This window comes from Fringilla coelebs (assembly GCF_963513975.1).
Source record: "Fringilla coelebs genome assembly, chromosome: 15".
Taxonomy (NCBI): domain Eukaryota; kingdom Metazoa; phylum Chordata; class Aves; order Passeriformes; family Fringillidae; genus Fringilla; species Fringilla coelebs.
In genome coordinates this window covers 1,931,581-1,953,489 of record NC_140041.1, presented here as the reverse complement: position 1 = coordinate 1,953,489, position 21,909 = coordinate 1,931,581, and the positions used below count along the sequence as shown (strand labels likewise).

General features: G+C 51.6%; 1 protein-coding gene across 3 annotated transcripts in view; it reads left to right on the top strand.

Annotated features, from left to right (window-relative positions):
- SIL1 (SIL1 nucleotide exchange factor) overlaps nucleotides 1-21,909 on the top strand; it is a 181,549-nt gene that overhangs the window by 128,494 nt on the left and 31,146 nt on the right. For all 3 annotated transcript variants that reach the window (XM_084215792.1, XM_084215794.1, XM_084215793.1), the window contains exons 5-6: nucleotides 15,004-15,100; nucleotides 17,292-17,483. In XM_084215792.1, the coding sequence (XP_084071918.1) occupies nucleotides 15,004-15,100; nucleotides 17,292-17,483 (289 nt within the window). The remainder of the gene's footprint in view (nucleotides 1-15,003; nucleotides 15,101-17,291; nucleotides 17,484-21,909) is intronic.

Sequence of the window (21,909 nt, the reverse complement as noted above, 5' to 3'; positions counted from 1 at the left end):
TCGTGTCCACAACCAGCCTCTGTGAGTGACCTGTACTCCCTGAGCTGGGTGCACGCTTGCTTAAACTCCTGGTAAACGAGGCGAAAGAGGGGTCTTTGTGTGGAACTCCAAACTGTGTGTATTGCGATGAAGAGGGCCCAGGGAGGGAGAGATGATGGAGCTGGGGACACAGGGTTTAAATGGGTGGGAAATGCAGCAGAGCATTGCAGTAAGGCAGGACCAAGAGGGGACAAGAGAGGGCAGAACATTCTAGGGGGAGTGCATATACGGAAAAAACAGCAGTTGAACTGGATGATACCAACAAAACCTGCTGCATCTCCATGAGCCTGCAAATGCCCATGGGCAAGACCTTTGCATTCAGAAGGGTGTCTCTCTTGTACCTTGGTCACCTTTGCCCGAAGGTATTACAGTTCCAGTGGCAGGCCCCTGTGCCACTACAACTCCCCCCTTTTTGTTTTCTATAAAGACGGCTTCTGCCATAGTCTTTTGCAGGCATTTAGCAAAAATGGATAAAATATCCAACAGAATGAATACAATAAACACAGTCCACAAAACAGTCCTAACTAAAGATGAAAGCCGGCCTTTCATCCCCCAGTCTTTGAAAAGTCCAGTGAACCAGGCATTGTTGCCTCCCATTTGGATCTTCTTTACTCTATCTTTTATCAGCTGGATGCTCTGGTATACTGACTCACTATGTGACAACAGGTTGAGAAAACACATGTCTTCAAATGCCTGGCTGCCATGGCCATGAACAAGAAATTGTGGCTTGGCTGTGGAACCACCCAGCTGAAGGCATGCAGCATAGTGAGGAGCATCCAGATTGCTGCTGCAGTGGCCACAAACAACAGCATCCTTTGCCTTCAGCTAATTTAGTATCTGGAGCCTTGGGTGGCCTAAAAGTAAACAGATAAAGAGAGTAGAAGGTGAAACTTAAATTTTGATCCCACTAAACTTTCTCTTCTGTATGGCAAGGGTTTGAACACTGCTTATTATAAGAATCATATAGCAATGCAAAAATATATTTTTTACAAATTTTAACTATTATATCTAGGTTAGTGGTGTCTGAGCTATCTTGGTGTTTGTCTGTGTGGCCAGCGCTGCTTAGGAGATCTTCTTCCTCTGTCCTTCTCCTTCTTCTTTTCCAGACTGCTGCTGTCTCTCTTAGGCTGGTCTTTTCCTTGCTGTTCCCAGAAACAGTTTTATGTTTTTTTGGTGGGGTCTATCTTTGGCCTGCTGCTGTAGAGACAAAGGCATATTCTCTTCCCCAAGTACTCAATTGTAAAGGGCCCATAATTTGTTCAGATTCAGGGTGTTTGATCAAAACAGTCAGCTTTTCTTTTAATTGGGCTGCAGTCGAATTTGTAAAACACCTGATGATTGGGGGAGTTGGCTCCATAAATGTGTTATAGAAAAAGTTGAACACTTAAAGGGCCTTGGCCAGGCTCTCAATGGGAGATAATATCTGGACGCCCCCTCTCAAGTGATCAGGGATCCTGTTAATGGAACAGGGGGCCCTCACAACTCTGGATGGTCCTGTGGCAGAGAGCCGTATGCCTGTGACATGTTTTATACCCCGTTGGTCAGAAAATTGCTGGAATCAGTGCAAGGTATAGGCAGGAGCATAATACTGCTCAATTTTTAATTTCAGAGCAGTTTTAATTTCCTGTGGAACTGCTAAGGTGGAAAATACTAAAAAGTAATGTTTTAAAGTGTCTTTTGATTTTTCACCAGCATGGGCAGAGACGAAATCCGCACAGGAAAAGGCGTCGATTTAGACGGGGATGTATTTTGGTCTCCCGAAAGGGGCATAGTGTGTGATGTGTGATTGTAAGAGGTAGAGACTTTCTTGTCCTCTTGGATTCACTCCTGCTCTGACAGAAGTAAGGGCATGTTCCTGACAATTTGGGCAGGTTGCTACAACAGATCTTGCGTGGTCTCAGGTAATTTTAAACATCCTGAGCAGTGCAGGAATGTTTTGATGGTAGAATTGGTGGTCAGTCCTAGCCTGTTCAAAAACTGACTGAGGCGTATTGCAGTGGTTCAGATGTTTGAAGTAGCCAATTGAGGTCCTCTTGAGTCAGAAGTAAGTATATCTTCGCAAGGTCTGCTCCTGCAAGGGAACACAGACGCTCTCTAGCTTTCCTGATTAGTTGTGCAATAACTTTTTGTGGGGTTGTTATCATTTTAGTAGGTTGGTGTGATCTGAAAACCCATTCAATTAATATCAGAGGATCTGAGATAGTTGAGTCCCACTGAGACAATAATGCATGGAATTTTGGACTTACACCAAGGATTGCTGGGGAGAAAGGTAAATAGGGTGGTATCTGTGTGCCTCTTTCATTGAAATACCCAGGTGTATTTTTGCACAGCTGCTTCAGCATCCGTTGTCAGTGATCGCGGGGAATCGAGTCCTTCAGCCTTTAAGGAGCAGGAAGAGGTGCGTGAGATCTTCTGTGGTGATTCCCAGCAGTGAAGGCACCCAACTGATGCTTCCGCAGAGTTGGTGGAGTTCTCGCAGAGTCTTTGGGTTGTCCTTGGTTTGCAGTGTTTGGGGTGTGATGGTTCTCTCTGTGAGTTTTAGGCCAAGGTACATCCAGGGGGCTGTCTCTTGGACTATATCTTCTGCAATCTCAAAACCTTTCTCCTGTACCGCAGTGATGATATCTGGTACTGCAACGTCCAAAATGCTTTGAGCTTCTGCACAAACTAATATATCATCCATGTAGTGAAAAATGATAGCATGAGGATGTCTTTTCTGGATGGGTGAGAGAATTTGGGCTACAAGCCATTGACAAATAGTTGGGGTCTTCTTCTTTCCTGGAGGCCATACTGTCCACTGGTACCCCTGTAAAGGTTCTTGTCGTTTTAGGGCCAGAAAAGGCGAAACACGGAGGGCAATTGGGGCGCAAGGGCATCTCAAAAAAGCAGTCATTTATATCTATAACAACCATCTGCCAATCTCGATGTAGCATGGAGGCTGAGGGCAGGCTGGGCGTGAGGGGACCCATGTCCTCTATGACCCCCTTGATTTTCCTGAGGTCCTGCAGGATCCACTCCTTGACTTTGCCAGGCTTTTGTCTGATAAAAGAGGTGCATTCCAGGGGCTAGTAGATGGTAAAATGTGGCCCACAGACAGGTGCTCCTGCACGAGGGACTGCAGGGCCTTTAACTTTCTACCTGCAAGGGGCCACTGATGCACCCAAATGGGGTCGTTGGTGTTCCAGGTTAACTGAAGGGTGGCGTGCTGCTCAGTGACCCTGGCTAGAAATCCTGAGGCGTTGGTAGGATCTCTAGCCTTGTCCCCCATTGGGACAAGAGGTCTCTTCCCCAAAGTGTTACTGGTTCCTGGGTGACAAATGATCCTATTGTAGCAACTCTGCACTCAGGACCTTCCCCGCAGATGGTATTTTTACTCCAGAGGCAGGTAGTGATTCCCCCAATGCCAAAAATTACCCCAGCAGCAGGAACCAGGGGCCATTCTTTTAGCCAATGAGAGCAGGAAATTATGGGGATGTCAGCTCCTGTATCTAATAGTCTTGAAAGCCATCTCTTTCTCCCTTTAGATGACAAAGCACTCTTTAGAACAGGCCTATTTCAGCCTGTATTCTGTGCCCACATCACCATGGGATCAGCTGGTGTGGTGATCATGTCCAGGAGGAGGGAGGCTCTGGCTATAACTGTTTCTTTTGGAATGAAAAGGGGAGGGTCTGAGCATAGAGCCTGGACAGTTATGTACTGCAAAGATGCCAAGGTGACTACCACAGGTAGTACAGTGAGTCTCTCCATCCCTTCCCTGGTGTTGCTTAAAATCAAAATTTCTCTGGACCCTTCTTCAGGCCCGTATTTGCCTGTTGGAACATGGTGAACATAAATATTGTCGATTGGAATTGAAAAGGTGCTTAGCAGCTGCCTTCGCCTTCCAGGGCAGACCTGTTGTACAGCGAGTTCTTCTGTGGTGACCGAGCTGTCCCGATGGGTCTGAGAAGGTCGATGTGCTGGTCCTGCAGGATGTTCAGGAGAGTGGGGTGGAACGGCCTCGCATTTGGTGTCATCGTGCGGGGCCTTTCCGCCTCTGTGTGGAGATTCCTGCAGGCCACTGGTTCTGCTGGAGTTGGAAAGCGTGTGGATGAGGGGGGCAGTGAGGACAGTGGTTGTGACACCTAAAAGGTCCCTGGTAATAGCCTTTATTGTTAGAATGCTGTTGAAAATGCCCCATCTCTCCACATTTTAAGCAAGGTCCCTTTCCATGTGTATGTTGGGGAATACCTTGGGAGGCTACTAGTAACTCTACTACACCCTGACTGGTAGCCTTAGCTAGGCTGGCATCACGGTGTAAGGTTGGCCTAAGGGTGCATGCCTCTTGGGTCGAGGGGTAGAGCGTGCAAAATGTCTTGACAGGTGTTGTTAGCATTTGTTTCAGCAAGTTTTGGTAGCAGTTCCTGCCAGGCTTTTGGATGTTCATCTTGCTTCTCTATTGCTTGTGTTAGGGGGTCAATAAATTTCACAAAGGATTCCCCAGGTCCCCAGTGAATGTCTGTGAAATCTAGAGTAGGTGTTGTTCCACTGGGGGTCTTCATGAGAGCTGTCTTGGGAGCACCTTTTATGTCTTCTAACACAGCTTGGGGAAGGTCAAATGCTTGAGGTTTAGTGAAATCTTCCTCCCCAGCCAGATAGTCTAGTGTTAGGTGTGCCCGTGTTTCTTCTCTAGCAGAGTCCTTTAATAGTTGTTGTAGTAATATTTTCCCCGTTCCTTACCACAGAATAAATTGAGTGGGAGAAAGTAGAACGTGCATAAAATGGCGCAGATCGTGAGGCGCCCTTAGATGCGCAGAGAAGATGGCATTAAACTAATTATTAAAACACAGCGAGCCCCTCCCATGGCCTTTCTGCATCCTGGGCCAAGAATCCTCAGGCTGATGCTCCGGGTGGGATGAACCTTCACTCTGCTCTCCAGCAGAGGGAATTTGGCCTTTGGCAGAGGAGCGGGGCCTTGGGGTGCCTGGCAAGGCCCGGTGCTGTGGGCCTTAGGGGGCCAAGATGGCGGCCTGCCGGTTAGCACCCCTCACACGTGCGGCTCTGACAGTGTGGGATCCGCAAGGGGCTGAGGCGGTAGGGCCAGTGCAAGTGGGCAAGGAAGCCGTGGACCCCGACACAGGGGTGGTACCTGACACAGAGGTGGGACCCAGCACAGGGGGAGAACCCGATGAGAGAGCCAGGCGTGGGAGGGAGTTTGACAAGATGTCCGCCTCAGGGGGTGGACTCCATTTTGTGAGCTGTGTGAGGAGAATACAGGGAGGAGAGATCCTGGAGAATGGGTTAGGGTAGAATCCAGGCCTCTGTGAACAGTACAGACCTGGGCAGGGCACAGAGAAGAAAAGGATATGGCAGACAGCAAGTGGCTCATCTGTGTTCATGTTCGCAAGAAAACCTGTAGAATCACCAGGATTCGACAAATGCCCATGGGTAGGATAATTGCATTTAGTGGTGTTTATTACTTTATGTGTTCATCTTTGCCCTGAGGTATTTCAGTTTGAGAGGTAGGGCCCTGGGCCTCCACATCACTGCCTCTTTCTGAGGCTTCATTGCTGGGTCAGGAGCCCAGCAGTTCTGAAAGCAGAGGCCTGTCCTTTGTGTTCCCTTTGGGATGGCAGTGGAAGTGCCCTGAGTGCACATTCAGAGGCACCTTCATGGCTTCTCATGCAGTGACACCAAAACTAAATTGGCCAGGTGGCTTCTTTGAATGACATTTAGTCCTTTGAAATATCAGCATCGACTGGTCTGAAACTGCTTTCTGAGCCTGCTGCTTGGGATCAGCAGTGAGGGGCTGAGGGCAGGCCTGAGCCCGGTGCTGTGTCCTACTGGGAGCAGCCCCACAGCCTCACCTGCACAGCAGGCACTGCCAGAGGCCCTGGAGATCACACCTGTCCTGCCCCCACCTTGGTAAAGGCGCTTTAAACATCGGCTGGTGCTGAGTTTCCCCTTGGAAGCCGTGGTTGAGTTACTATGGGGAATTTCATTCCTGAAGTGTGTGCGATTTCCCACTGCCACCTCTGATGGAGATTGAACTCAGGGCCCTGTTGGGCCCATGGCCCCCAGCAGCAGCAGCAGCAGGCACAGGGCCCAAAGCTCCCCGGCCGCTGCCCAGCACAGCCTGCCCTGTCCCTCCAGCTGTCACCCGAGTGGGGCAAAGGGACCAGTGGCCGCTGCCAGCAGCAGGACTGGGGGCAGGGTGAGGATCCCCTGGTTTGGCTTTTGTCTCTTGGGCAATCCGGGCTCAGGGCAGTGCAGAGCAGGCTGGGAAGCAAAGCCCAGATCCCTTGGAGGCTCCAAGCCTTAAACATCAGCCCCTGCAGCAGCCCAGATCCAGGTGCCCCAGTTGCCAAGGCTGTCGTGGCCTGCAGAGCGTGAAGGTGGATTTTGCATCCCTGTGGCCTGATGGCGGCTCTCGGCCCAGGAGTCCCTGTGGCTCCAGCAGGAAGGGTGGCTGAAGGTTTCCTGCCTGCTTTGGTGGCATGGCTGCAGGGGCCACTGCTGTGAGAGCCCCTCTGTGAGAGTTGGTGACAGCTGAGCTCTTGGGGACAGCGCTGTGCCCCAGGCCAGGAACAGCAGCAGTGCCCAGTGCCAGGAGTGGTGTGAGTGGGACCCCCTGTGCACAGGGACCCCCAGCCCCGGGATGGCCCTTCCAGCACCCCCAGGGACCTCCAGGCCCGGGAACCCGGAACAAATGGAACCCAGAACTGTGCAAACGCTGCCTGTGTGTGTCCAAAGAAATGGCAAAGAGAAGTCAGGTTTTAAAAAGAAACAGTATTTATTTGCCGAAGATCGGCAAAAGCTTGGATTTACAGAACACGTTTCCTTCTAACATTCCTTATAACAAAAACAACAATCTACAGGACATATTTACATGGGGACCTATAAACTAACAATCTTCAAAATGTATTTACAGAAAGCTTCTATCCTGTCAAACATATGTACAGAGAACTTCTAACCTGCGAACGTATTTATAGAGGACTTCTACCTTTCAAACATATTTATAGAGGCGTCATATCAGTGGCCATCATCTGCATGAGTCCTTAGGAAAGGAAGCAGCCAAGTTGGTCAGTGCTGCCAGCCCTGGGCCCAACTGGTCTGAGAGCCGGACCCCAGGGTCTGGGACTGGGCTGGCAGGGCTGGTGTGGCCCCAGGCAAGCTCAGAGCAGGGCAGGGGTGGTGCTGGTGCCAGCACAATCCAGGCCCCCTGCGGGCACCGTGTTCCTGAGCGGGGCCATCCAGCCCAGCCCCAGCCTGGCATCACAGGACCCACTGTGTCTGTGGGCAGGGCGAGGGAAGCATTTCCCTGTCTTACTTGTGGGGCTGGATCTTCATCCAAGGACCATGTGCTCCTCCTCATCTTCCTCATCGACCTCCATTTCCTCCATCTTATCCTCCTCATCTACTTCCATGTCCACAACATTGTCCCGGTCATCTAATTCCATCTCCTCAACACGCTCATGCATGTCCACCTCCATCTTCTCTTCCCTCTCCAGCACCATGTCCACCTCCATGTCCTCCACCATGTCTCCAGCTGTGTGCAAGAGGCAGCACAATCTCACAGTAGGCTTCCTGTCCCACACCATGCCTTCCCACAAGCAGGGTGCATCATATCAATGGCCATTATCAGCATCAGTCCTGCAAGATAGAAAATAGCTGAGTTGGTCAGTGCTGCCAGCACTGGGCCCAGCTGGGCTGGGAGCTGGGCCCCAGGGGCTGGGAGGGGTGGGCAGGGCTGGTGTAGCCCCAGGCAAGCTCAGAGCAGGGCAGGGGTGGTGCTGGTGCCAGCACAATCCAGGCCCCCTGCGGGCACCGTGTGCCTGAGCGGGGCCATCCAGCCCAGCCCCAGCCTGGCATCACAGGACCCACTGTGTCTGTGGGCAGGGCATGGACAGCATCTGCCTGTCTTACTTGTGGGGCTGCATCTTCATCCAAAGACCATGGGCTTCTCCTCATCTTCCTCATCAACTTCCATTTCCTCCATGTTATCCATGCCATCTACTTCCTGCTCCCCCTGTGCACAGGGACCCCCAGCCCCGGGATGGCCGTTCCAGCACCCCCAGGGACCTCCAGGCCTGGGAACCCGGAACAAATGGAACCCACAACTGTGCAAACGCTGCTTATGCCCAAAGGTATGGCGAAAGCAAGTCAGGTTTTAAAAAGAAACAGTATTTATTTGCTGAAGATTGGGAAAAGCTCAGATTTACAGAACACATTTCATTCTAACTATCCTTGTAACAACAGCAACAACAAAAAACTACAGAACATATTTACATGGGATCCTATTGACTAACAGTCTTCAAATGTATTTACAGAAAACTTTGGACATACTGAACATATATACAGAAAAATTCTACTCTTTGAACATATATACAGATGCGCCATATCAGTGGCCATTATCAGCATCAGTCCTGCAAGAAAGGAATTAGCTGAGTTGGTCTCTGCTGCCAGCAATGGGCACAGCTGGGCTGGGAGCTGGGCCCCGTGGGCTGGGACTGGGCTGGCAGGGCTGGTGTGACCCCAGGCAAGCTCAGAGCAGGGCAGGGGTGGTGCTGGTGCCAGCACAATCCAGGCCCCCTGCGGGCACCGTGTGCCTGAGCGGGGCCATCCAGCCCAGCCCCAGCCTGGCATCAGAGGACCCACTGTGTCTGTGGGCAGGGCGAGGGAAGCATCTGCCTGTCTTACTTGTGGGGCTGGATCTTCATCCAAGGACCATGGGCTCCTCCGCATCTTCCTCATCGACCTCCATTTCCTCCATCTTATCCTCCTCATCTACTTCCATGTCCACAACATTGTCCCGGTCATCAAATTCCATCTCCTCAACACGCTCGTGCATGTCCACCTCCATCTTCTCTTCCCTCTCCAGCACCATGTCCACCTCCATGTCCTCCACCATGTCTCCAGCTGTGTGCAAGAGGCAGCACAATCTCACAGTAGGCTTCCTGTCCCATACCATGCCTTCCCACAAGCAGGGTGCATCATATCAATGGCCATAATCAGCATCAGTCCTGTAGGAAAGGAAGCAGCCTAGTTGGTCAGTACTGCCAGCACTGGGCCCAGCTGGGCTGGGAGCTGGGCCCCAGGGGCTGGCAGGGCTGGTGTGGCCCCAGGCAAGCTCAGAGCAGGGCAGGGGTGGTGCTGGTGCCAGCACAATCCAGGCCCCCTGCGGGCACCGTGTTCCTGAGCGGGGCCATCCAGCCCAGCCCCAGCCTGGCATCACAGGACCCACTGTGTCTGTGGGCAGGGCAAGGGAAGCATCTGCCTGTCTTACTTGTGGGGCTGGATCTTCATCCAAGGACCATGGGCTCCTCCTCATCCTTATCGTCAACTTCCATGTCCTCGATCGTATCGGACTCATCCACCTCCATTTCCTCAGTGTCATCCATCTCATCCATTTCCATGGCCTCAACAGTGTCTTCCTCGTCCACCTCCATCATTTCTTGCTCTTCGAGCACCAAGTCCACCTCCATGTCCTCCACCGTGTCTCTGGCAATCTGCAAGAGGCAGCACAATCTCGCAGTGGGCTTCCTGTCCCACGCCATGCATTCCCACATGGCTGCAGCCTGCCCAAGCAGGGTGCCCCCCTGCCTGGAATGGCACTGTACCTCCACAGGCACATCAGTGCACATCCTGCTGGGATTGGCGCTCCAGAGCAGGCGGCAGGAAAAGCCCAGGCAGCAGCAGCAGCAGCAGCAGCTCAGCAGTGACGGGCAGAGCGCAGAGCGAGCGGCAACTGACCGTTGGCTGCCGGCAACGAGTCTGCTCTGCTCGTTTCCAGGTGCTGGACGTTCCACCTGGAACCCTTGGGCAGCTGTGATGTCGCAGAAGTTCCAGGGCCACTGCGCAGTGGGAGATGGGGATGGTAGAATGGTCAAATCCTTGAATGGTTTGGCTTTGAAGGGCCCCTAAAGATGATCTGGTTCCAAACTGAGTTACCTCCCAGCACACCAGGTTGCTGAGGCCCCTGTCCCACCTGGCCTTGGAGGTTCCTGGGGATGGGGCATGCACAGGCTCTCCGCACTGGTCCCTGTGTCAGGTACAGGCACCCTGACAGTAAAGAGCTTCTTCCCATCATCAAATTGATTGCAACTCTTGCAGTTTGATCCCATTCCCCCTTGTCCTGCCACTACAGGTGCTGGCAAAAAGGCCTTTCCAACTTCCCTGGGAGTCAGGCTGTTCCTGCAGGGTCACACGTGTGGATGAACCTGCAGACAGGAGAGAGAGAAGCCAAGGTCCCAGACAGAGAAAATGGGGAAAATGTCATGAGAGATTAGAGAAGATGGAGAAAGGAGAGACATGCAAGGCTTTGTTTTGGGTTGGCTATGGGATTCATGCCTTTTATTATTAGAGGCCAGGTTTCCTGGCGCACGCAATTCCTGCTTCTTCCTGAGAGTGCGGGTCAGGAGCCCAGCAGTTCTGAAAGCAGAGGCCTGTCCTTTGTGTTCCCTTTGGGATGGCAGTGGAAGTGCCCTGAGTGCACATTCAGAGGCACCTTCATGGCTTCTCATGCAGTGACACCAAAACTAAATTGGCCAGGTGGCTTCTTTGAATGACATTTAGTCCTTTGAAATATCAGCATCGACTGGTCTGAAACTGCTTTCTGAGCCTGCTCCTTGGGATCAGCAGTGAGGGGCTGAGGGCAGGCCTGAGCCCGGTGCTGTGTCCTACTGGGAGCAGCCCCACAGCCTCATCTGCACGGCAGGCACTGCCAGAGGCCCTGGAGATCACACCTGTCCTGCCCCCACCTTGGTAAAGGCGCTTTAAACATCGGCTGGTGCTGAGTTTCCCCTTGGAAGCCGTGGTTGAGTTACTATGGGGAATTTCATTCCTGAAGTGTGTGGGATTTCCCACTGCCACCTGTCCTGATTTGAGAGGGAGTGAGTTTTTTGAGATGCTGTGATCAAACCAATAGGCGCTCAGATTTGAATACTGGCACCTGTTGCGGCCCCTGAGGACACGGTCATGCCTCTGAGAACACAGCGGGGTTAAAAGCAGTGAACTCCCAGGGGGAACATCTCTTGTGTTCCTGTCCATGGAAGAGGTCAGAGCTGCACTGCCCAGCTCTTGGCTGGGCGGGGGAGGAGAAGCCATGCGGCCGGATGAGGTCGGCCGGGGCCTTGGACAGAGAAGGGAGGTGAAGGCCCCTGCAGGATGGAAGGGTGGAGAACCCTGAGAGAGATGGGGCGGCCCCCCATTGAGAGAGAGAGAGAGAGAGAGCGAGCTTGTGCCACCTTGAAATTCAATATCATGGGCTGGCTGCATGGCTGGTCAGGAAGGGGAATGGGGGCGGCGAGAAGGTGCCTGGCGGGGCCAGCCTGGGAGCTCTGGACAGGCAGAGCGTGATATTGTAACCCTTTTCTTGGATGATGGAAACCTTACAAATGCTGATCCTCCTGGAGCTGAATGAGGAGAGAGATAGAGATGGAATAGCAGGAAATGGGCAAGTGTGATGCAAGTTGGTGCAAGTGAAGGATGTCCGAGAGAAGTTGAGAAGAATCCTGGGTGGGAGGAGAGGCTGGAGTGGCCTTTGGCTGCACTTGTCTCGTATAGCCACGGACAGAACCATTTTTCCTGTGACACAGAGATTGCAGTTAGGGGGAGGCCATGGCTCGGAGCCAAGAAAATGCAGTGATGTGATGTGAAGGAGGGCGTGAACAGAGACAAGGGGTGAGGAGGGTCGTGGTGCCCTCAATCTTCAGTGAAGAAGAAGATCTCTGTTCCTGAGACCCCTCGGCCCCAGGGGGTAAAATGTGGGGGGGAGAGGTGACCCAAAAGTAAAAGACTGTGCTCTTTTTGGAAGTGGGCAAAGCACCCTTAACAGGAGAATCCTAGAAGCAGCTCTGGTCCATGCACAGTGGGGAGAGCACGGGCATGGAAGGAAGATGTCACGATGGCAAATGTTCCCCGGGCAGTGCAAGGTGTGGCATGGAAACACACAAGGTTTCAACTGTGTTTCCAGGGGAAGCGCATGGTGCAAGAGGGACTCCTCTCTCCTTGATGAACTGAGAAATGATTATCTAAAGGGTGGAGATGGACTGAGAGTTAATGATCAAAGGGGCGGTAAATGAATTGAGAATCCAAGGTTTTGTCCTACCGTGATGCATTGGGAATTTGGTGGCGGGAGGAGGAATGTTTTTGGGAGGTTTTAATTCTGAGTTCTGTGTGTGTTTCTTTTGAAATATAGTTGTGACTTAATAAAGTTTTTTCCCCCTTTATTCCAAAGTTGGAGCCTGCTTTGCTCCATTCCTGGTCATATCTCATAGCAGACCCTAGGGAAAATTTATCTTCATGGGGGCAGTGGCATTGTGACAGCGTCAAACCATGACACACGTGTGATGGGGATGCTCGGGGAGTGTGGGGCTTTGGGGGCAGCTGCCCAGGAAGGGGCTGAGCTCAGGGCCCTGTTGGGCCCATGGCACCCAGCAGCAGCAGCAGCAGGCACAGGGCCCAAAGCTCCCCGGCCCCTGCCCAGAACAGCCTGCCCTGTCCCTCCAGCTGTCACCCGAGTGGGGCACAGGGACCAGTGGCCGCTGCCAGCAGCAGGAGTGGGGGCAGGGTGAGGATCCCCTGGTTTGGCTTTTGTCTCTTGAACAATCCGGGCTCAGGGCAGTGCAGAGCAGGCTGGGAAGCAAAGCCCAGATCCCTTGGAGGCTCCAAGCCTTAAACATCAGCCCCTGCAGCAGCCCAGATCCAGGTGCCCCAGCTGCCAAGGCTGTCGTGGCCTGCAGAGCGTGAAGGTGGATTTTGCATCCCTGTGACCTGATGGCGGCTCTCGGCCCAGGAGTCCCCGTGGTTCCAGCAGGAAGGGTGGCTGAAGGTTTCCTGCCTGCTTTGGTGGGATGGCTGCAGGGGCCACTGCTGTGAGAGCCCCTCTGTGAGAGCTGGTGACAGCTGAGCTCTTGGGGACAGCGCTGTGCCCCAGGCCAGGAACAGCAGCAGTGCCCAGTGCCAGGAGTGGTGTGAGTGGGACCCCCTGTGCACAGGGACCCCCAGCCCCGGGATGGCCCTTCCAGCACCCCCAGGGACCTCCAGGCCCGGGAACCCGGAACAAATGGAACCCAGAACTGTGCAAACACTGCCTGTGTGTGTCCAAAGGAATGGCAAAGAGAAGTCAGGTTTTAAAAGAAACAGTATTTATTTGCCGAAGATCGGCAAAAGCTCGGTTTTACGGAATAGGTTTCATTCTAACAATCTTTAGATTGTTAGAATGAAACTAAAAAGAACAACAACAACAATGTACAGAACATATTTACATGGGAAACTATGGTCTAACAATCTTCGAAACATATTTACAGAAAACTCTTAACCTACAGAACATATATACAGAAAACTTCTCATCATTGAACATATATACAGATGCGTCATATCGGTGGCCATGATCAGCATCAGTCCTGTAGGAAAGGAAGCAGCCAAGTTGGTCAGTGCTGCCAGCCCTAGGCCCAGCTGGGCTTTGTAGCTGGGCCCCAGGGGATGGGAGGGGAGGGCAGGGCTGGTGTGGCCCCAGGCAAGCTCAGAGCAGGGCAGGGGTGGTGCTGGTGCCAGCACAATCCAGGCCCCCTGCGGGCACCGTGTCCCTGAGCGGGGCCATCCAGCCCAGCCCCAGCCTGTCATCACAGGACCCACTGTGTCTGTGGGCAGGGCGAGGGAAGCATCTGCCTGTCTTACTTGTGGGGCTGGATCTTCATCCAAGGACCATGGGCTCCTCCTCATCCTTATCATCAACTTCCATGTCCTCGATCGTATAGGATTCATCCACCTCCATTTCCTCAATGTTATCCACGTCATCCACTTCCATGGCCTCAACAGTGTCTTCCTCGTCCACCTCCATCATTTCTTGCTCTTCGAGCACCAAGTCCACCTCCATGTCCTCCACCGTGTCTCTGGCAGTCTGCAAGAGGCAGCACAATCTCGCAGTGGGCTTCCTGTCCCACGCCATGCATTCCCACGTGGCTGCAGCCTGCCCAAGCAGGGTGCCCCCCTGCCTGGAATGGCACTGTACCTCCACAGGCACAGCAGTGCACATCCTGCTGGGATTGGTGCTCCAGAGCAGGCGGCAGGAAAAGCCCAGGCAGCAGCAGCAGCAGCAGCAGCTCAGCAGTGACGGGCAGAGCGCAGAGCGAGCGGCAACTGACCGTTGGCAGCCGGCAACGAGTCTGCTCTGCTCGTTTCCAGGTGCTGGACGTTCCACCTGGAACCCTTGGGCAGCTGTGATGTCGCAGAAGTTCCAGGGCCACTGCGCAGTGGAAGATGGGGATGGTAGAATGGTCAAATCCTTGAATGGTTTGGCTTTGAAGGGCCCCTAAAGATGATCTGGTTCCAAACTGAGTTACCTCCCAGCACACCAGGTTGCTGCGGCTCCTGTCCCACCTGGCCTTGGAGGTTCCTGGGGATGGGGCATGCACAGGCTCTCTGCACTGGTCCCTGTGTCAGGGACAAGCACCCTGACAGTAAAGAGCTTTTTCCAATCATCAAATTGATTGCAACTCTTGCAGTTTGATCCCATTCCCCCCTGTCCTGTCACTATAGTTCGTGACAAAGGGTCCTCTTCCTGACAAAGTGCTTTTCTCTAGGCCCTTCACTCACTGAAAAGGTGCCCTGACGTTTCCTATGAGTCTGTGTTCAATGTTCTTAAGCTTAAATATCCAAGTTTAAGCTTCTAGGCCCTCTGGAATGATTTAGTAGTACAGGGGTGTTTCCTCTATTGCAATTCAAAATTTTGAGATATCAATTCTTCAGCTGTTTTTATTGTGGTAGGACTTGATATTTTGGGTCATCGGGGCCCCTGATTGTCAGGGGGAGGTGTCTGCAGGCCCCGCACAGAATCCAGCACTCAGACCAATCTTTTCTTGACTATGGTGGGTTTTTTCATTCCTTTCCTCCTGCTCTTCGCCATTGGTAGAACATCACAATGAAAATTGAATAGAGGCCTTTTTTTCACTCGTAACATGTTGTTTGTTTTTTTTCTTCTGCAAGGCTGGGCAAGGTTGATCTCGATGCAAATTCATTCACATCTGAGGAGCTCAAAAAGGCCTTGGCTAAAATGAAGGAAAGCGAGAAGGCAGAAAGGAAGGTGAGTTTCTTGTTTCTAAAGCAATGCACATTGCAGGGTGAAAGCACCCTGTTACACAATGCTGAAATACAATGGTTAAAATGATTGCTGGGAAAACTGATTTTGTGTTGAATCTGGACCTAAAATACCTTTACTAACCTGTTAGTGATATTGTTCCCTCACTTTTCTGCATGACTCCAAGATTCTGTGAATGGTTTGGGTTGGATAGGACCTTAAAGCTGATCCAGTCCCACCCCTGCCATGGGCAGTGACACCTTCCACTGTCTCGGGTTGCTCCAAGCCCCATTCAAGCTGGCCTTCAACACTTCCAGGTGTCCAGGGGCAGCCACAGCTGCTCTGAACAATGTAATTTATCTGTTTCACTGCAGCTCAATTCACAAAAATGTCTGCAGGCCCCAAAGGAAACTGGATTGCAGCTGGTGCTATTTAGGGAGGGTATTTCCCTTTACTCTCCTTGCTTTCAGTTTCCAGCCTTGTGCCCTGGATAGCAAAACCCAAGTGGCTATGGTGAAGCAGGGGCTGAAGTTTCCTTACACAAGCTCCAAGTTGTCCATTTAGTTACACAACAGCCCACAACCCGAAGTAAATAGGTGGGATGATGTGTGACTCATCAGGTGCATCACAGCCTCTTTCCCTTCTCCCCCTCAATAGCATTTCCTTAACCCTCACTCCTCCTGCTGCCTTAGTGTTGGCTCACTCAAAGGAAAACTGAAAGAGGAGTCAAGGCTCTAAAGTTTTGGTGTCACAGAAAGGCTTTTTCTTCCCTTATGTGGCAGCACGGCATGATTTCATTTGCTGGAGATTATTTCCATAGCAGCATTGCTGATTGATTGCAGGGCTGCTGAAAAGGGCTGCTGGAAATGAGGATTATTGAAATGCAAAAATTAGTGATACTCTATTAGGTGAAAATAAGCCATATTTTAAAACCCCCTGTTAGAATAGCTTTTGTCCCAGCAACTGGGCTAAAAGCAGCTACATCTAATGGACCTAAAGTATTCCATTTGCAGTTACTCCTGCAGAGAGCAAATCCATCCTCGAGGGCTCTGTGTCAGAGGAAATGGAGTTACACTGAGCCCCCTGTGCTCCGGCAGAGGCAGCTCAGGGAGGCGTGGGTTGGGTGTGGTACCTCTGGTAATTTATCATTCCATAGACACAGTTTTCACCTCCATTGCTCACTTGGTTTTCCTCCAGCCCTCTCTGATCCCTCATGGGGAGCAGGACACGTGCAAACCCTCCCGCTGGGCTCACTCTGCATACAAACACATCTTGGTATTTGTGACAAATCCCTTCCAAAAGGGGCTTTCTGCCTTCCTCCTGTCCTTGGGGCAGCCCAGCTCCAGCATGGCCTCCCTGCTGCTTCTGTCCCCTGCAGCAGCAGGCTCTGTCCCCAGTGCCACCAGTGCTGATGTTCCTGCACCTCTGGGGCTCTCTGAGATCTCTGACAGATCCTTTCCTCCTCACCACATGTTTTGTGTCAGCTGTCTTGGTTCAGGGCAGCCCTTGGGGTGCTGTTACTGCAAGGGAGATGAGCTCAGAACAGGCTGTCTGCTGGCCAAGCCCCATGGCACAGCACATCAGCTGCCCCCAGCTTATCACTGCTCCTCCTGCCTCCCTTTCTGACAGCTTCTGTCCCCACACCTCTCCCTAGGAGATAGAGCCTTCCTGGAATTTGCTCAATGCTTGCAATGGCAGAAGCATCTTTGTCAGTGTCTGAGAACTCCTTGGAGTCACTGGGCACTTTGGGCTGGATGGGACCTCTAGAGCTCTCCAGCCTCATGTCCAGTTCCGGAGAGGTTCAGCTGTAAGGTCAGGGAGGTGCCTCAGGGCTTTTTGCAGCCAGGTTTTGAGAAGATCCACTTGCAGGCAGAGAAGAGCAGTACTGCTGCCTGTGGGCTTGATGTTGAGCTGGATGGAAATGGGATGTAGAAATGGTGCACAAATGCTTTAGAGATGTGGAAGTGGTGCACAAAGCCCTACTGCTCACTCATATTATGGGTATCTCACAGCCAACTGGGCTCCTGGGCTTCTCAGAAGGACCCTCCAACTCTGCCCCTGCACCTCTGATGTACAGCAATAAAGGCACTGGCACAAACAGCCAGGTTCCCTTTGTGAATTTGGGGCTGCCTTTCTGTGTCTGTCTTGTCTCTTCATCTCCTATCTTCACATCTGTTTTCCTCCTTCTGTTTCCAAGGCCCGAGAGGAAGAGGTGAGGAAGAAGTTCCGGCCCATAGAGCAGCTGAAGGAGGAGTTTGAAAAGCTGAACATGAAGATAGAAACAGATTATGAAATTATGGTTAAATTAATCAGCAAATTCAACAGCTCTGCCTCCACGCTGGATGAAAAAGTCGCGGCGCTTTATGATCTCGAATATTATGTTCACCAGGTAACAAGAATGCCTCAGTAACTACCGTGTAAAATCCAGGGGATACGGTGTCATAAACCGGGCTTTATTTTTCTTATCAGTATCAGGTAATACAAATTGCTTAATTACCATAATCCTGGGACAATAACAGACAGCAGAGGACTAGTGCAGGCTTATTTTATATCCAGGTTGGAATTAATCATCGCTTGTGCCAGGAGCCAGCAGTATCCTGGTGGTTGCCTGATTTGTTGTCTGTTCTCAGGCTGGTTTTCTTATCCTCTCTTTTTCCTCTTTTATCTCCTTAATGTTACAAAATGGGGTTTTAGCTGCCATTTTTGGGTAAGTAGAGTGGTGGCTGCTCAGAAAATAATTATTTTCTCTCTGCTTCCATGGAAAGCTGCTGTGGTTGATGGTAGGTGCCCTTATATCAGTTCACAGAGAATGTCTTTGTACCAGGAAAGGCGACAGCCACCCAAAACCCCCTATTTTGTCTTGGTGTGAGTAAGCAGTGGCAAGCAGAGCCTCACTGTGCTAATTAGCTCTGTGTGAGGGTGAACATATTTCCTGGCATCTCGCTTCCTCGGGTTTGTGCTCACACTTTTCCCCCCTCTCTCTGATCTCTCTTGCTCTGCTTTCAGCTCACACATTCCTACCTCCCCTTAGATGCAGCTGCAGGCACAGAGCTCTGCTCCCCTGGGCTTGGTGCCTGCCTTGGTGCCACCCCTGGGAGGGTGTCTGGGCATCCAGCCTCTGCTCTGCCATGTGGGAAGGGACTTGGCTTCTCCCTCCCCAGTGACTGGGAGAGTCTGGAGTGCACTGGGAGAGTTTTCAGTGGCACTTTGTCATTTCAGAGGGTGAATGGGACAGCTCTTGAGAGGTGCCAGTGCAAGCCCTTTCACTGGAACAGCACTTGTTGAACCAAATGTGGTATTTGGGGGCAGGTAGCTGGAGTGTTGTTGCTGCGAGAGAGAGTCCATGTGCCAGCTGATACAAGTGTTATTTCCAGGGCTCTTTGTCTTGAATTTCCACTTTGAATTGCTGTTGTGGGCATGCAGAGGCTTCCTTGCTGTTTGTTCTCCCTCCTTTTGTGTCACTGACGGCATCTGTGTGACTCAGAGAATAACTGTGAACAATGGGCACCCAAAGAGCTTCATATTTGTACTCAGGGCTAATCTTGCCTGATTAAGGGTGCCAGAACATCAGGCCATTGTGCTAAAAAGCAGCCCCCAAATGCCCTGGGATGCCTTGGATTCCAGCATAGCGGGCTGGAGTATTCCAGCAGAAAATCCCTGCAGCACAGGATGGGGCAAACAATTTCAGAATGGCAGAGGAGCAGGGACTGGAGCATCAAAGGGAAGCACATGCAGCATCAAAGGGGTCAGAGAGGGGGAATGGCAGGAGGCTGGCGGGAGCACAGGGGCTCCTTTGTGCGCCGATCACAGCACTGCTCTGTGCCCGCGCAGTCGGGGCAGATGGCTGGGCAGCACCTTCTCGTCAGGCAGGAAGCTGATAAGAAATATGACTTGTCTCTAAGCCAGCATGGCTTTTCCTCCTCTTTCTTCTTCCAGTCAGTTGAATGCGTCCAGAGCATTATCTCTGCTTGGGACTGACTTTAGCAGCAGTGGCTTAATGTAATTACTGAACAGCAGCCAAAGGACGCTTGTGCCGCATAACCCTGGAAGGGCTGAACTGTCAGGACTCCTCTGCAGCGAGTCACAGCCCTGCCGTGGGAGCAGAGGATCCTTGCAGGTGTGGGTGGCCCAGGACACGTGTGGGGCCACTTTGCTGCTCCCACCTTCCCCATCCTCCATGAGAGCAGTACCGTGCCGTGCCATGCCGTGGCTTTTCAGAACTGTTAACCTCCCGGCCATCCTGCTGCTGTCTCCAGGGCATGGGATGCCCTGTGGAGTGGAAAATGCCATGCCCTGGAGGGCGTGCAAGCAAAGGCTGCTCCCTGCTCTATGCCGTGGTCACCCCGGAGCAGTGGGTGTGGGGCAGCTCGTGCCTCGGAGGGTGCCGTGGGAGCTATGGCCGGTGCCCAGCCTGGGGAGATGCTCTCTCCTGCCTTTGAAGAGTCAGCCCAAGGGCTCTGCCTTTGCTCAGCTTTTGGTTGCCAGCTCTGGTTTGCTTCTCCTCAGCCACGATTCAGCTTGGCATGTTCGGGAGCCCGTCTTCGAGAAGGAGTAGGAGGGTTTGGCTTGCTGGGTTATCTGTAACGCATAAAACCCAAATGCAAATGTGAAGAGGGCAGAGCGTAACTCATAAACAGCATTCACGGTGCTTGCACAGCAGTGTGTGTAGCCAAGACCTGTTCTCAGGCATTGCAGGCTCTTTCTCTCAATTATTTACTCTGCTTATCTTCCCCTCTCCTCTGCTCTGACATGCTACACCATCTCTCTCTGCTAATTTCCTCTCCATCGCGTGCAGTTGACATGCTGCTTTCCCTCGCTCTTGTTTTCTAACATTTTCTCTCTCACCTTCCCTCCCTATTTTCTTTCTCCTCCAATTCAAACCTGCTCCCTGAATAACTGCTGTCATATTTGCTCTTCTCCCATCTCTCCCCTTGCCTGCTTTGCCTGTGTACTTTACTCAAGAGCTCTTTTGATCTTTGGTTTTTCTTCTGTGCCAATTTCAGTGGACTGAAGTGAGGTAGGAGCTGCTGCCTCGCAGCATCCACTGCTCCCCAGAGAGGTTAATACCTTCAAGTTGTTAAGTTTGGGGATTTTGTTAGTTTTAGAACTGGAGCTCTCACAACAGACTCTGGTTAAAAAAGATAAACACATCCTCAGAATAAGCTTTACAGCACAATTTACATTCTGCTGTTGTGGTGTCTCACTGACGCTGGGGCAGCACAAAGGACTCTGGTGCTGCTGAGGTTACAGCAGGGGCTGGTTTTACCACACCAGCTGCTGGATGCAAATTCCTGCCTGTCCATACATTCCCTCTCATGCAGAAGTCAATGTCTGATTCCAGCACTAAACCAGTTTTTACAGAGGCTGAGTAATAAAAGGACCCACTGACAGCTGAAACTGGGTTGCTGCATAGATTTCTTTGTAGATAAAGATGGGTCTGCAGAAAAGTGAGAGCTCTGGCAGGCCTGGTTTATAGGGACAGTTAAAAGAACAGCATCTGAAAGGATACAAAAGCTGCTGCAAATTCTGAATCAGCCCCAGCAGACCTGCAGAGAGCAGCTTTGCAGAGGGACAGGTGGGTATTGTCCCACTGGGGAGCAGAGATGAGCTGGAGCTCCCCAGGTCCTGCTTTGGTTGGTAACGATAGACCCGTAGGACACAAAGCTTCTTCCTTCTCCTGGGTACCTGAAATATCTGACTTAGGGCCAATTTTGATGAAGGTGCATGGTTGAGATAAATATAACACTGAGCATGAAGTCATTGACTAGAAGAGTGTCCCACATGCCCTGCATGGCTTGTGGTCCTGTCCCACCCCATCAGGGGGTCGGCTTGTCCTGCTGATAACTCATTTTTATATTCTGTTTCCATCTGCCAACGATTGCTGTTGTCTCCCTGTCTTTCAGAGAGTTATGTCGAATTTCTAAACCTGATTTTTCTGTGCAGGCAGAAACTGATTTTTCTGTGCAGGCAGTTCTGAGCATTCATCAGATCCTCTTTTAAACTGAAAAAAAAAAAATCATTGAATACCAAAATGCATCGATTTGACTTTGGACTGAATTTTGTACTTGAAGTAGTTTGTGCTGTTCCTCTAAATTTTGTCTGTGAGCACTCAGAGCCTTTTCTGATCTCCTCTCCAAGAGCAGATGCCCGCTGGGACTGTGCCTGGCTAGCCCCTGATCCACTTAAGAGCCAGAGGCTGGTGAATTCCCACTAATGTGCAAACTTTTCCCTACTGGCAGTTAATCCATTATTGTTTGCTTAGAAAAGTCATTGCGGGGCTGCTCCCTGGGGAAGCTCCTGGCTGACCCCTCCAAGCAGGGACTGGCTTTTTCCTTCCTTGTCCATGGGAAGTTGTTGATGGAACTCATGGAGGACTCCCAGAACTGCCCATGCTCCTCGCTCCCATGCCCCCTTTGCACCCTCTTGGTGCTGACAGGCTCCTAAACATCCCTGACTCCTGGTGCTACAATCACAGCATCAATTAATTAACTTCATTTGCAAAACATGCAATTCCCTGGGTCCCCAGTAAAGGCCTGCTCAGGGGAGAGCAAAGAGCTGCAGTTTTTTGACATCAGCAGATATATTGAGTTTTTGACACCACCTGAATTGCCAAAACACATGTCAAGAGCAGTTTTGATAGCTATAATCAAAGTATTTGAGTTTCCAGCGATGCCTTCTGAGTGTGACAATGTTCTCCCACGAGGACACTGTGCCTGGGCAGCTGTGACACCTCTGCTCGTGGGCAGGGCTGTGCTGAGCTCAGCCACAGCCATTCCCTCGGAATTTTTAGTTCCTTGTAAAACTCCCTGCTGGTC